This window comes from Argentina anserina, chromosome 6, assembly GCF_933775445.1.
Source record: "Argentina anserina chromosome 6, drPotAnse1.1, whole genome shotgun sequence".
NCBI lineage: Eukaryota > Viridiplantae > Streptophyta > Magnoliopsida > Rosales > Rosaceae > Argentina > Argentina anserina.
Genome location: NC_065877.1, coordinates 10,971,746 through 10,988,366, shown reverse-complemented (window position 1 = coordinate 10,988,366; position 16,621 = coordinate 10,971,746). Strand labels below are relative to the sequence as shown.

At 35.4% G+C, this 16,621-nt stretch overlaps 1 protein-coding gene and 1 pseudogene across 2 annotated transcripts; both read left to right on the top strand.

Annotated features, from left to right (window-relative positions):
- The first annotated feature begins 10,696 nt into the window (after positions 1-10,696).
- LOC126796857 (GDSL esterase/lipase At5g03610-like) lies at positions 10,697-11,342 on the top strand (annotated as a pseudogene).
- Positions 11,343-14,293: 2,951 nt separating this feature from the next.
- On the top strand, positions 14,294-16,296 carry LOC126799700 (uncharacterized). 2 transcript variants are annotated; one of them, XM_050526947.1, is made up of 2 exons: positions 14,294-14,898; positions 15,605-15,665. In XM_050526947.1, the coding sequence occupies exons 1-2, from the start codon at positions 14,588-14,590 to the stop codon at positions 15,648-15,650; spliced, it is 357 nt and encodes a 118-aa protein (XP_050382904.1). In that variant the 5' UTR covers positions 14,294-14,587; the 3' UTR covers positions 15,651-15,665. The 2 variants fall into 2 exon arrangements, with proteins under 2 accessions (XP_050382904.1, XP_050382905.1); XM_050526948.1 differs by lacking the exon at positions 15,605-15,665 and adding an exon at positions 15,801-16,296 and having other exon boundaries at positions 14,297-14,898.
- Positions 16,297-16,621: the final 325 nt, after the last annotated feature.

Genomic DNA, 16,621 nt, shown 5'->3' with positions numbered 1-16,621 from the left:
CGATTCAATATTTAGGTATGTTATTCAAGATCATCTCTACAAAGTTTCATCCAATTTGACAATGGTTTGAGCTTTTAAAATTGAAATTTACACGAATGGTTCACGTTGAACAGTTTTAATTCATTTATTGATTTAATCTAATTTCAATACCGTAACGATGTCCGAATTAGATGAAATTTTGTAGAGATGATCTTGAATAACATACCTAAATATTGAATCATTTATGGTGAAAATATTTGACCAAAAAGTGTGCCAAAATTGAAACTTCACTCTGTAATTTTAGAGTGAAGCTTAACTCTGGATAGCGACTATATATATAGCCCCATTCCAACGAGGGATTCTTTTTTTGTTTGTTTAAAAAAGGGATATCTCATTCACCAACTTTTCAATTACATTTTCACATCTCCACCGTTCAACTTTTAGAGTCTAATGTATAGATCACATCTGTGAAATTTCAGCCAAAATAGTGATTGTTAAGGTATTAAACTTGGTGAAAGCATTTAGACTGAAATTTTACAAAGGTGAATCTACACATTAGACTCTAAAAATTGAACGGTGGAGATGTGAAAATGTAATCGAAAGTTGATGAATAAGTCATCCATTTTTTAAACCAAGAAAAGGGATCCCTCATTGGGATTGCCATATATATATATATATATATACACAGAGATTTTTAGGTGCGGAGGTCCGTACCTTAAGCTAAGGTACAAATTTTCATTTTTTATCAACCTTTCGATCGAGTTTTCATATCTCAATCGTCCAATATTTAGGTAATAACGTATAGATCACCTTTGTAAAATTTCAGCCAATTTGGTAATCGTTAAGGTATCGAACTAAGTTAAACCAATGAACGGATTAAATCTGCCGAACTTGAACCGTTCATGTGTATAATAGAAAAACACAGTTTTGAGTGACTTAACGATTACAAAATTGGCTAAAAATTTACAAATATTTTCTATACGTTATTACCTAAGGACTGGTCGGTGGAGATGTGAAAATTCAATCAGAAAATTGGTAAAAAAAATGAAAATCAGTACCTTAAGTTAAAGTACGGAGGTCCGTACCTGAAAAGCTATATATATATATATATATATATATATATATATATATATATATATAAAAGCTCACAACTCATATACATGCCGGCCTGTCATTGCTGTTCTGGGTCAAATAAACTCTACCACAATTTCTGCTAGTCTCAATCTTAATCTATACTCAACTTGTAAAGCTTGATCTTGGAGAGTTGACCTTGCAATTGTACGTTTGAACTTTGAAGTAGAAAGCAAAGCCCACTTCACCAATCACCAAAATAAAAGAAGAAAAATTGTACATTACAGAAAAATGTGATACGCATCTGAATAGAGAGAAACATCATATTTATTCATTGATAAAGAAGTCTTATAGGCATTACATTGAGTATCCCGTTGAATAATGGATTATATATCTTTTCTTATCTAGACTAATTTATACTAATTAGGACAAAATACACCGGAAGATTATAAAGATAATTCTCCTATAACACTCCCCCTCGTATCGTGATCCTAATGTGTCATGGTGAATAACCGCTGTCTCGGTACAAACCTTGCCAAGCAAAAAAAAAAACTCTTGGGTAAAATAAAAAGCTTGGTCGAAGAGAAAAAGAGCACAACGCACCAATTACAGTTCAAGATAGCTTGTGGAATAGACTCCCCCTGAAGTCTGTAAAACAACTCCCCCTGATCGGTAACTCAATCTCGGAATTTAGATAGATAGCGTATACGAACGCTCTTCACATTCTTCAAAATTAGCAATGAGTCAATGATTTGAATACCAAATATCGCCAAATATTTTTATGTCAAACATGTACACTTATCCATACATAGATCAAAAGAAAGAAAATTGCATAACTCAAAACAAGAGTTTGCAATGAAAAACAGATTCTCGCGTGGTATGACATTCACACACTTAAACAGTCATAATTTCTTTGATAAAATAGGTATGGATGAACTGTAAACTTTTCTGGAAAGTAGACACTTGTGGCTTTCCAATGATATATGGTTCACAAAGCTAGGTCCAAGTTGACTTAGCTGCAGTTTCCGGACAGATCCGTCCTATTGTACTAAAACAGCTATAACTTACTTAATATAATATATATTGTCAAATGGTTGGTGTTCCTGGAAATTAGACACATAGAACTTTCCAATGATATCAAATTCACCATTTTCTATTAAGTGAGCGGCCCTATAGGTACGTGGAAGTGGACCTACGAATCTGGGCAGATTCTAACATCGCTTCATTAAAATGTCTTTTGTGTTAGGATATAGGATTTGATGTCATAACGTGCTGTGATCCAACATTCACATGTGTGTGGGCGCACTCAGCCATCATCGTGGCCTTATGAGTTTAAACTAAATGAGATGTCGAGTCATGTATATTACAACAAGTACATGCATACACATATCGTACTTAAATGTGGAGAGTTTCATCTCTTAAGACTTATCATCGCTCATAGGCGGAAACACATCTTTTATGACTTCGACTGTTTCATGGAATACTTGTAGATATTAGTTTAGCATCATTTTTTCCTTTAGCCAACTGATGAACAACATCATCAATAACAGTTATCACTTTCGAGACCTAGTATTCTCAAGATCATTTCATTCTAAGTACAGCTGCATACAATATTGCATATTTCCAGACAGTTATGGGTAAATTACGTACGCATAACGAGGGCCCTAGCTATAAGCTTTAACTGCTTAATTGTTGCTCATGCTCATCCATTCATGCAGAATGAATATGGGGTTACGGGGATGTCAAATCCCGGTTATGCAATAAAAAGTCTTCGAAGTGAATTCTCTTACATTGTCAGGGTGGTGAGCCTTGAGTTTTGAGCAAGGAGCTTCGGAAAGCAGCATTTGGCTCATTAGTTCATCAAGAGTCAATCACACTTCATTTTACTATCCATACCTTAATCAAGTTATCGCACTCCGTGGTTTAGAGGCACTTGAGTTAGATGAAAACCAATCCACTTAGGATCTTTATCTATATCTCTTAACTTAATCCCAACAGAGATGATATGTGACCACAATCTGCAAATTCAGTTATTTTGGAAACTACCTAACTGACAAGGTATTATGAGAATAATCCATCTCATATTTGATTCCAGTGTGTTTTGCTAGAGAATTTGCGCCATAAGGTGAGTCTAAACTCTTCTCTTTTTCACTACACCTAACAAAGGTATAACCGATAGGATTTACATGTGAGGTGTTGGCATTACCCGACCAATGACCTATTTCTTTGTTAAAACTAGATCCTACGTCTTTCCAAGAGGCTGTGGCGGCAACATGGGTCGATCATCACCATCAATTCCTACCCGATAGCACTTTTCATGTAGGTAAATCTACAATGTTAGAATTTTTCTTCAACAGAGTATGTATGGTTGGACATCAAACTCATTCAATATCGTCACTCTTCGAGATCTCTCATTTGGATTAGTATTGACATTGAGGCGTCCCCCAATGATAACCATCATCCAAGAAAATAGACGAGTGAGTATCATTGATCATAGATCAAGTTGTGCCATAACTCGCATTCAGCAAGTATTATTGAACCAAGTGGTCTCTACACTTTCGTAAGAGCCACATCCTAGTGACACCATCTGCCACATTTGTGGAGTCACCACATCACCAACAAAGAGTGACCACATGTCCATCTGTCGGACATCAATCCTTATAGGCATGGTTGCAGCATGTATCTCTAATCTCGTTACTTCTATTTGTAGGACTAATAGGAACATGATGAGGCACAGTGGGACAAACCACGAAAAAACCAAGTCATTTAACTTGAACAAACTTGTTCTTCTCTCCCCCTAACGACGGGGAGACTGGCTCATCAAAAGTGACTAAACAAGATCGCCTGTTAAGGTCTTTATATAAGCAGACATAGATTAGAATTTAATGTCTTATTCAAAGACGAAATTCAACATCAAATAACTCATCATTATGCGCTTGTGAAGACGCAATTTGGCACATAAACTATGTGGACGATAAACTGTTAACATAATCTGTTAATAAACATGCATATTGTTAGACTTGAAACACTAACATGTGAATCATTACAACCGTAACATCAAATGATGATGATATATATGGATACCTTAAAACAAGACACGTTACACGGCGTAGCTTAGGGTTCGAATTGTTGGTTCATTGGAAGCCTAGGCACATCAACAACTAATACCGAACATCTGTTTTACACTTCCTTGAATGGTTCACTGAATTTCCGAACCCCGAATGCTACAAATTTTTAGGAGCACGTAAACATGGGTGTTAAGAAGCTAATTCCACCAGCCTCACTTCCGGAACCGGTCGGCAACATACCAAACCGGCTGAAATACTCGCCGGAGATCAGTGACAACTTGTGTCGAGCGGTTTACATGTTTCAGGTCTCCAAATGGGCTTACATTTTGTGAGTCAGTAGTCTTGGATGTTAGGAATCAGTGGTCGCAAGTAGCAACCCAATAGCCCACCAAAAGGTAGGTGAACCGGTCCTCACAATGACAAGTCCGCAATCTGTATATCCTGAAAGTTTAGGCTTTTTCAACTTTTGTCATTGTTTGGGTGCTCCATAACATCTAAGTGTTATGGTTTGAGTTTAACCATGATATATGTATCACCATAATATATTGTATCCTCAAAGTGAATCATGATAAGTCAATTTCGGCTTTCATCTTATGTCTCTTCTTTTTAGCATATGAGGGTGTATGTCACTCCTAAATTTTGCTAATGAATAAGCTTAGAGATTGAGCATAGTCAATGAAGGATTATAGAGGAGGCTTATGCACATGATAATGCATAGATTACATCTCCATTATTTTGGAGGAATTTTATTGATCCGTTTAACTTCTTGCTCAAAAGAATAGCCTAAACGAGTTATCGATTCAATATTTCGAATCATAGTATCGTGAAAGAACACAATTCACACTATTTTTACTCATGAGATGCGCTACATCATTAGAAGCGATACATAAGAACTCCTTCACAATGAGTTTGTAAGTGATAAATAATGTTGCAAAGATTGTCTTCAAGTAGCTTATCATCTCACTAATTTTTATATATGGTATCGTTGTGAATTCATCCACGTAGACAACTACTATGACAAAAACAATTTCATAGGTTCAATTTCTCTCTTGATACATAAAAGCATGTGACTTGAATCATAATGCCGTAAGGAATTTAAACTTGAGCACATAAATCGCTCTTGATTATATGTGTGATGATCTCGTCATCATAGTCACAATGGATTAAAACTAAATCCATTAATAGCTTTAGCTATGCACTCTTTAACATATTCATAAATAAGAATATAGAGATAAGTAGTTTTAGGTCAAGACATATAAATATCACAATATAAATCTCGACAAGTGCACTGATATAGTCCCGAATGGCCGCTTAACGTTACTTAAGGGTTTTAGACCCTCAAACGTCATTCACGAGTGATGTTGACATGCAAATATCATGCATATACACCATAGATCCAAATATAAGGATCGGTGTTGCCTAGACATACCTAAAAAGGATTACCAGCGTAAAAAAAATAGAGCCAAACATACTAGGAGTTCGTGAGGAGGCCATGCGGGGGGCTGTGCAGGGGGCCTCATAGGGGGCCGCATGAAGCCTAGGGGCCGAGACAAGAGCTTGGCTAATTTTTTATGCCATTAGGGGTAAAACAGGGCAGCGGATGGAACATCTTGGCGATACTGCCAAGGTCGTAGCTCGCTAACCTGTTATAGTTTGCCACTCTCCTAATCTTGTACGAACGTTAGTTCAATTCGAACTTTGTGAAAACATCACCATATTTTTAAACGGTGGAATATAAAGTACATTACATGACGTGTAACACTACAAATGATCACTAAAACAAGGTGGAAACATGTCATAACAAGACATCAATCAAGGCTTTATCATGCCAATGAGGAATAAATATGCTACAATAAGCATTGTTGGTTCGAAATAAACCCGAGAGCAACTGTTCATGGCTCGGAGTCCTTCGGCGTTATGCAATGCTAGTTTACAAAGTGTTGATCAAAATCAATAGATAATAACCTAATCTGCCAAAGATTATGGAGAACCGAAATATATGTATAATAACAACATCAAAGATCATATAAGTGTATATTGCGCCACACAAAGATCGTGTAAGCCGAACTTATGCCACAATTAAAATCGTGGACTTATGTAGGTAGTGTCATGTAGTATGTAATGAGTTACATTGCATTAACATATTGCTTTTGGTAATGACACCATAAATGCATCGAGACATTCTCGTATGTTCATTTACTTGAACTACATGAGAATTTTATAGCCAACAATTGTATTGAGATCTTGACCATGAAATCAACTCAAAGTGTAATGACTAAGTAACTATAGCCACACTTGTGCGGTGAATACATTCACAAAAACTTGGAAAAATACACGGATTTATAGTCATTCAGACTATTAACCGAAGCATTTATACTTCATTATTTTCATTTTATAACCGCAATGTATAATTGCTTTTGTAATTCGTAATAGTGAGAAGATATTCTCATGTTCTTCCATATAATGAGTGTCTTGTTTCAAGAACTTCTCATATCTCGCTCTTGTATATTTTGACCATAATGTTTATGCCTTTTAATGAAACGATATTGCACTAAAAGAAATTAATCTGTAGTAGGTGCATAAACACAGCCCAAATTTCAGGCGCGTGTTGCGGTCAACAAGAGTGAAGATTTGTTATGTATCAAAGTCCGATACAACTTCCAAGTACTAAATTGTAGGTGAAGTCCCAAAGTATAGTAACTCAATTCAATAAACCGTGAAAAATTCCATCACAATGGTATAAGTGACAATTTCAATCACAAACCGGTGGTATAAGCGACAATTTCCGTCACAAACTGATGTTTGTCCCATTTTTTTCAAACTTGTAGCTACACATAACGGCTACGGATGATAAAAACGACACTCCCAACCACTACTAAAACTTGGTACCATGGGAATCATATCCATGTATAGCACCCGATGATAGAGCGTTAATTAAAACGTCTGTAAGAAACCCTCATCGTTAGTATAGAATAAGCAGGGATCGTTCTTTCCGGAGAATTGAAAGGAACTCTAAACTTTTAGTGTTAACAAATAATAGGGGGTTTGAGATTGATTATTAACTACTAAAATAAAACCTAAATTACTATTTACATGATCGACTTTCTTTAACAAACTTAAACCAAATTTACTATTACACCACATAATTACAAGTTCGAACCTATCATGCATTCTAATTTGACCAATTATATACTTTTTAGACACCAATACAATTAGAGACTTAGGGGATCATTTAATCATGCAATATTTCAATTAACATTTAGATTGACTTAGGGCCTAATCGAAATTTGTATGTAATCGAATTCAATAACACTTAGAGTATAAATCAAACAAGATTACATTTAAGCACCAAATCTTTGTTGGAGACATGTTTCATGTGTGGCGTCACCCACCATGGTTTTACATGCAAATTTCCAGAATTTTTACTACTTTTAATCAACATAAACCGAACCTACTTAGGGCATGATTCGATTTGTGTCAATATGGTTGATTAATTTAGCACTCAAACACAATCTTAGGGACTGCATCCAAACACTAAATTCATATAAACATATCTGAAAATTATCTAAAAGTATGAGAAAGATGATTAGAACACAACAATAGAAATACAAACTCAATAATTATAGGAAACCATCAATTCGGCAAAGAACCAAAAATCCAATAGATTAATCTGAAAATTTCGATTCTTAATACAAAACAATAATCCCACACAAACATCATACTACAATCTTTATAGACAAAGTATTGTAAAAAATCAAAAACGAACAAACCCGTGGAGATGAGTTGCGAGAATCACACGTTGTAGGAACCTTGGAGGTGTGTCTTCAATGGTGATTTCGGTGGAGATGAAATTTGTATATGAGGGAGAATGACTTGCTATTTTGGTGAAGGATGTTTGAGGTAATATTTTGACAAAGGTTTGGCTCTTGAATGCAAAAAAGAAGTGATTATTTTTCTTTGTGAATGATATGCTATTTATAGAAGAGTTTTGGCTCTTTGAATATTATAGCTTGGACTTTTTCTCCTCAATTTCTTTTACTTATTTTTGTCATTGGTGGGTGCAATTTCCTTTGATAAATTCATTATTTTTCTTCTTTTTTAGTGTCTCATTCTTTCTCTTTTGCATTATCTATTTTTATTCTCTTCCTTTTTCTTTCTCCTTAATTCTTTCACTTATTTTTGTCATTGTTGGGTGCAATCTCCTTCGATAAATTCTTTTTTTTCTCCTTTGTAGGTGTCCCCTTCTTTCTCTTTTACATTATCTTTTTTTATTCTCTTTCTTTTTCTTTCTCTCTTTTTCTTTCACTTATTTTTGTCATTGGTGGGTGCAATCTCCTTTGATAAATTCCTTCTTTTTCTCCTTTGTAGGTGTCTCATTCTTTATTTATTTTCCTCCTTTATTTGACTTTTCCTCTATTTTTTTCTTCATTGTACAATCTGAAATAATAAAAGACAAGATAATTCATATAAAAATATCAAGTAAGTTATTAGAATATGAGAGTAAGATTAGGAAAGTTACGGAATAAAGTTTTAAGTTCAAGTAAGATTTTCCCAAATGGTACATTTTCTAGTCTAAAAAAAGATTCATAATGCAAGAAGGACTCTCAAGATATTGCCAATGCGACCAAAACGTAGAAAGATGAAGACTCTTAATCCAACTAAGTTTCTTAGTCCTACAAGGATTTCTACTCAAACTAGGACTTTAGACTAATTCTGCGTTTTTAACTCATGTAAACGCAAAAATGCATCAAATACCGCCCAATACTTTTACTACGACTCAATGACTCAATAGTACAATAATAAGGGTTAAGAAAAGTACAAATTGAGGTAAAAACATGTTAAGAACGTCGCACAAAGTGCTCCTATCACCCGAGAAGTGAAAGAATCGGGTTGAAAAGAAAATGGAGATTGAAAGTCCCCGATAAAAGACAAAATTCAGAGGAATTGAAATTGCATGAAAGCAACAATGTTAATTAAAACATACTTGTTTGTTTTCCAAATAAATAGCATATATATTGCTCTTGCTTAATTTCCACGGTCATGCATGAATCCACGAATATACATCGCGAAGTGACTCTCATCATTCAATTTTGTATTGTCATGTGATAAATTTCACCAAAATAAAAACATATAGTTAATTTAAAATTCATCACATTAGAAAATCAGTAAAATTGAAATGAAAATTACTATGACGGGTAAATTTTTTACCTTGGGTATAATTACGATGCCTTTTTTACCATTTACCAAGAGGTGAAAAAATCTCTTTGTCATGGACCAGTCAGAGAAGACCGACCGGGTCGAAGCCATGAATCCGAGTCAAGCTCGTAAGGCTGCAGCACCAGGGTTGCTCGAGGAGAGTCGTCGGTCTCTGGGCTGGATGATGCCAAGCTCGGTTTGCGGCCTTGAAGATCGGCGCTAAGGTGTGATCGGTGGCGCCAGAAAACATCAACGTTGTCGCTGGTTAGCCACCGTTATGGGTTGTGCAAGCTTGTGTGTGGCGGTGTCGAGAGGCTTTGGTTCGATTGGGTTGAGGCAGTGGCGCACAGAGGCTCGACTAGCTTCTTGTTCGAGTGCGCTGAGATGTGCTGCCGGCGGTGGGTCATCCTCTACAAATCGGAGGAGATGAGTGCCCAAATTGGAAATCTGGTTGCCCACTAGTCAAAACTATTTTCTGTTTTTTTTTTGTATATTCTGCAAATTGTTTTCAGCAGAACAATCTTTTTCAGTCATCTTTTGCCGAATTTTTCATGGCATAAGGATTTTTTCCGTCTTCTTCTGCCGAATTATTTTCATGGCATAAGGAATTTTTTTTTTCCAGAAATTAGGGTTATAGACCTAGGAACTCAGGGTTAGAACTACGTGCTGATAACGTGTTACAGAAGAATGTAATACGCATCTGAATATGGAGAAGCATCATATTTATTTATTGATAAGGAGACCTTATATATAGGCATTACATTGAGTATCCCGTTGAATAAGAGATTATATATCATTCCTTATCTAGACTAACATATTCTAATTAGTACAAGATACATCGAAAGATTACGGAGATAATTCTCCTACAACAACTCGATGTTTCTGACATTTCTTAACCATTGTTCATTGAGCATTTTCTTTCAGGTTTTCATCCTTCTCACTCTTCTGCAATGACCATAGAAATGATGGAACTAACCAAGTCAGCTCAAAGAGTCAAAGGCTAATCCTTCCTCTCTTTTTGATCTTTTATTTCCTTTCATGTCATATTCTCTACAGAGCTAAGGCTAATCCTTCCTCTCTTTCTGATCTTTTATATCCTTTCAGGTCATAAACTATCCGAGTAATTCATTGCTCAAGTCTAATTCAAACATCATTACTTGTATAGAAATGATTCAAATGAATCAGCAAATTAAGCATGAATTATCTAGTTATTATGATTATCAAGATATATAATATATCAACGTGTTTTCTAGGCTTCTAGCTGTTAAACAATACGATTGTTGAGTGGTGACCTAGAACAAATATATATGGCTCAACACTTTTTCATTAGTGAACTCTTTATGTACGTCTTTTCAGGCCAACCCATTACAGAGTTGTAATCATTCAGCACATCAGTAGTAAATGAGGTAGTTATTAGTTTAAAACGTATACATGACTTGGGAGTGAAGCAAATACTCGTGACAGCCCTGGAACCTATGGGTTGTCGTCCTACAAGTACGGCAGTATTCTCATACAAAAAGTGAAATCAAACCCGAAACTCACTTTCCAGGTCTCACAACCTCCTCCTGAAGCAAGCTGTGGCCAAGTTGAACAACCAGGCCAAGAGTTCATCGGCCTTCATCATCCTCGATCTTTATACCTCCTTCATGTCTGCAATGTTGCAACACAGAGGTAAACACGCACTACGCGCACGCTAATATGAACACGAGGTTCTTCTTATTACAACGTTAAAACTAAGATCATATATTGTGTACGTAGTCATGCATGAAGTATATGATTTTATTACTGGACAGGAAACATGAAATTTAAGGACGGACTAAAGCCCTGTTGTGCTGGTGTAACACTTGGATATCCGTATGGGTGTGGCACTCTGACTGATACTCCGGGAGAAGATACGTATACCATTTGCGAGAGTGAAGCTGCCGCATTCTTTTGGGATTATGCTCACCCTACACAACAGGGATGGTTCGCTGTGTACTCAAACCTCAAAGCTACACTTAAGAAACTGTACTAATTAAAATTACTGATTACCACGTACCCAGCTCCCCGGTAAACGCATGCATATGGGTTTAGCTACCGTGAAATGTAGTATTTAAATACTTTCATGTATTCTTAAATTAGAGAATGCATGTAGCCCTTAACATGCATGTTTTGTTTGTTGTAATTAGTCAACCAATCGATGTGATTAGTATTTTCCCTATATTATATACATTGATCCGTCCTCTTAGTTAGCATTTGCCCAGTAAAACTTGACAATGTAAAGCATATGAAGCTATATATAAATATCAATGGTTGAGATTACAAGTATTGGGACTATTTGCACGCACATAATTTAAAAATACTAGAAGGAACAATATGGTTAGAAATAAACACAATTTCAATCCAATTGTCAAGCAATCACACAAATACAATAGAACACAAGATTTGTTAACTACAATGGAAACCTTCTTCAAGGTAAAAACCACTGTGACTTTTCACGTAGTCTACACGAGATCAAATCCACTATGATTGTAAATAAAGTTACAAATTCTACAAGTAATGATATTCAACATAATCACTTTACTAACATTACAAGCCAACTTGTATCGAATATGACTAACTTATACTACACACTTAACTCAATCTTCTCACTAAATGAAGGATCTAAACACGCCTTCTTGTTTTAAAGTCTCACTGATCGCAACACTTATGCAAATGCAAGATGCAATAAACAATCAATCAATGAATAGAGTTTTGTTCAAACAATTATGCAGCTATGTATCACTAATCAAATTCTCATGCAAAAACTCTATTGAAGCTTTTTGTTTTTGTTTTATCGTCCAAAAGCCTAACTAAAGATCTTTTGTTATCAAACATATATAGGAGTAAAGATTCCTCTTACTTTAAGAATCCAAACCTTAATTGACATCCAATAAGGAAATATCTTTAATAAAAAGATTGTCAATAAGGAAAAGATAATTCATGACACAATGTCATTGAAAGCATAAGCAAATGAGATAAAATTTCTTTTTCAAAACAATCAAGATAAATTTGCATTAATCAAGATCCACCGTGATTAATACAAATCTTTCCTAAACAGATAACTCTCCTATTTTAGCTCAATCACGATAAAAGCAAATCAATCACCATAAAAAACAAATCTTTTCAAAAGAATGAGTTTCAAAATCAGATAAGTTATGGATGCAAATGATATGCAATTACTTGATATCTCTAGGATCACGTAAAAGAAACTTGCATTCCAAACTCATCACTAGCACTCAAGAACAACTACCATTGTATAGGAATGACAAAAAAATACGTACAAGAAACTTGTACTTACATAATTTAACTAATATGACTTATTTACGTGTAAGAAAACCAAGTCAGTTGTTGCTGATGGATCGGGTGAAGCCCCATCAAACTGAAAAAGATGTAAATATCCATTATCATGTTGTTCATGGGGATTGTATGCAGATGGAGAGTGTGGAACAACATGTGAGTTCATCAACTGTGGACAAGCCGGCAGGCTCTTCTCCTGCCTACTAACTCTTCCCCTGCCTAATAACTGATAGTTAGATCGATTTGTTTGTTGTTGTTGTTATCCTATATTTCAGTTTATACATCTTTTTGGTTCTGTATTTTAGTGCTATATACAACTCTTAAAAAGTACGTGTTTTTTTGGCTTGATTGCTAGTGTAACTGACCTTAGTTGGCTAGTAGTTTCTTGCTTTGAGTCATAAAATGTACCTTTTTATTGTCGGCTTTAATGGGTGTGTTATCTCGATTCCACTTACTAAATATTTTTGATTGAGCATTTTGATTCAAATTTTTATTTTTGTGAATTATTTACAAAATCTTTTATAAAGGAGAAACTAATTAAAAACTACATTTGTCTACTATCTTCATTGTTGAATGAGTTGAATCCCTTTCTTGCTCACGCTTCATTCCCAGCAGAGAATTAGCCCTCACTCACATTAGTCATATACATAAACTTGTGCATTTTGATCTCCAAAATAGTAATTCACGCACATTGTTTCAATTTAAGTCTAGTATACTATAGTAGTAGGATCGGCATCTTAGCATTTATGAACGTGATGCTTAAATATTCGAACAAAGATACATTATTACATTCTTATAATTACGGAACTTCCAATCCCACATTGCTATCTAGATCACAGGCCAATTTAAATAAACGACAATATATGTAAGATGAGTCGTGAAGAAATGATATGCTTGCTGAATGATCAGTATGATTTGATTCATATAATGTATGGTGATCGAGTACTAGAAGCAATAATACTTGCTTGACAGGTCGCAAATTGCAGTTAAGATGTCAACGTTTATGGTGATATTAATCAAGCTGTCAATTAGGCTTAAATCCAAATCAGAAATTTTAGCTAAAAAGCCAAACAAGATAGGTATATCTTCAATTAAAATTAGCTCGTAAAATGTTCATATTGGACTAAATCGGATACCAAACTAAAATCATTCTTATGTTGCGTAGTGTAACTGCTTGTGTAAGATACAATTCACTCGAGATTTCCAACTTAACTTTGTTTTCGTTTGGTGTAGTTACCTTGTAAACTACAGTAACTTGTAGGTTGTAAATAACCTATGGGGTAAAAAAAATATCATGTTCAAGCTGTAATAATCTCATGCTAAATGATGTCGATCGACCATTGCCATAGACGGTTCGACATAACAGCGCACCATTCTTCCTATTTGTTTCGCATACATGTGTAGTGTTCGAAACCACCTATTCATACTCGATCATTTTCTAGCTAGTACTAATCTATCAAGAATTGGTGGCAAAGATAAGTCCTAGTTTATTATTTGACGAATAAACATCTTAACACAAGAAAATACATGAGTTCGATAATATCTTCTCGACTCAAACCCTATCCACCACCTTCTGTTAACAAGTATATAAAGGGTTAACTGGGGAAGGAAGCTTTAAGAAGTTTTTCTTTAAACAAAAACGAATTTGAAACAGGTGTCACAACTCCATCCTTTTCAAAAAACAGTTTAACTAACTATTTCCCTCTTGTTTAGTTGTTTAGGTTACTTATTCCAAGTCTTCTCTGCTGACATATACCTACCACAATGGGATGGTTGAGATCGATCATCGATAGAAGTCATATAACCCTCTCAACTCAATCCGACCAAGAATAACACCCACTCCAACCACCCAGAAAACATAACTTCTCTTAAATACCACATAAGTATCCCTTAGGAAAATAAAACCTACAGCCGCAGAATCGAAAGAGCCTCAAGTAACCAAAAAGATCGACCAAATGGTGTCTGCTTCCACAACCGCTATGGCTGAGAAGATTTCCTGGTATTGTGCTTTGTTCTTGGCCCTGATGCTGGTGTTGAGCTGCTGTCAGTCAAGCGAAAGCGAATTCAATTCGAGAATGCTACAAGTCCAAAGGAGTCGTTTGCACAAGCCGTGTGATGAAATTTACGTGGTTCGTGAAGGCGAGACACTACAAACGATTAGTGAAAAATGTGGAGATCCTTATATTGTTGAAGAGAATCCACATATTCATGACCCTGATGATGTTTTCCCTGGCTTGGTCATCAAAATCACTCCATACAAACAAAGGTAGGTAACATGAAGAGCTTCTAGTTTCTTTTCTCTAAAATCAAGCAAGCGCGCTCATACATTTGATTTTTGACAAGACGTTGAAGTCCGTTGATGCGCGTAAACTTAGGGCAAGTTCAACCATAAGTTCTATTTGGGAGTGCTATTTTCAATTCAGCACCCCTTATTACACTATTTATATATGACTCATTTATCAATCTCCAACAATTAGGTGTTATATGGGGGTGTTATTTAGACTATTATTGATTAAAATATGATTTTGAGTGCTATATGGGAGTGTTATGACATATTTCAATTGATGAAAGTACAGTACACTGTTGAGGTCTTGGTCTTAGAAAATCACTAGATATAAGACTCAGTTTAGGTTCAAGTCCTATAAAACCAAGACTAAAACCCCCTAAAACAAGTTGTTGGAGATGAAAAGTTCTATTTTAGGACTTACACTAAAATTTAGCACCATTGTTGGAGTTGTATTTGTCGTGTACAGTTAAAAGCTTTAGCTAGAGAAACCATCATCAACTTGTACATTGCTTAAATGGCCATTTAAAGTAGCATATATATTATAAATGGCCTGAAACCTTTGAGATTGATGAGCAGTACGTACGTACACCTGTATGTGATTACGAATCTACGATGTATTTTGAAGATCATACAGTATTCTCATTATAAATCATTATCCTTCAACTTCCTTTTTTTTTTTTGAAAGGATCCTTCAACTTCCTATGGTAGTTCTCTCGTTTGTGGAGATATAACGGGTTAAAAACCTATTATTTGTATCGCGAAAGTTATGCATGTACAGATTAAATCAAACGTCAATGTTTAATTCGGTTTACTTTCCTAATTGCCTTGATTTCATATTTACACACAAGAAGATTAATCAATCAAGGCAATTTTTTTTTGAGGATTCAATCAAGGAAATAATCAAGCTATATATGGAAGTAACGGAATTGAACCAGACGTAATCTGAGTTTCTAACCATCATGAAGTTGTTACCATCAAGGGCATCAAGTTAGCTAGCGTATGAATCAATAAGGAGAAAATCATGATAATCAAATCGTTTTCCTTCCTGCTCTTTGGCCTAAATAAAGTTCTACGATCTTTTGATTCGATCTTTTCCATCTATATTTCAATCCTCAATCAACGCCTAAACATTAATTAATGAAATGATCTTTCATTCCATTTTTCCCGTATCTTTCCATTCCTCAGCAAATTAACACGGTAAAAGAGTGTCTATATATTCTTCGAAAGACGCACCGAAGGATGTAAAACATACCATTTGCCTCCACACATCTCAAGTTCTACAATGGCTTCTTCCGTATCATCACTCTCATTTTTCGTTTTTTTCATGCTTTTCTCCTCCCTGCACATTGAAGCTAGCGGCAGATTATTCTTCAACAAGGACACCCCTTCCAACAACAATTACAATGCCAACGATCCCAAGCTCCCTCTAAGTTACGACCAAGACACAAAACTCTCACCCGAAGTCGCAGAAGTCGCAGCGCAAAGAGCTCATGCCCAAAATCTTGTTGTTGATCCACCAAAGGAGCCAAAATTCTCTCCCAACCAGTATGGTGGCTATGGATTATACAGTTCTACTAAGGACACATCGGCAACCATTGATACCAGCTCAACCAACGAGAATGCCAAGGAAAACAACAACGACGGGAATAACTTCATTTACAATATGGAAAATGCTTCAAATGGCAATGGTGAAGACAACATC

Bases quoted from the DNA above. Each gene is read 5' to 3' on its own strand.
- LOC126799700 (XM_050526947.1), top strand. From the start codon at position 14,588: ATGGTGTCTGCTTCCACAACCGCTATGGCTGAGAAGATTTCCTGGTAT. The intron at 14,899-15,604 runs GTAGGTAACATG...TTTTTTTGAAAG, and splicing joins ATCACTCCATACAAACAAAG to GATCCTTCAACTTCCTATGG.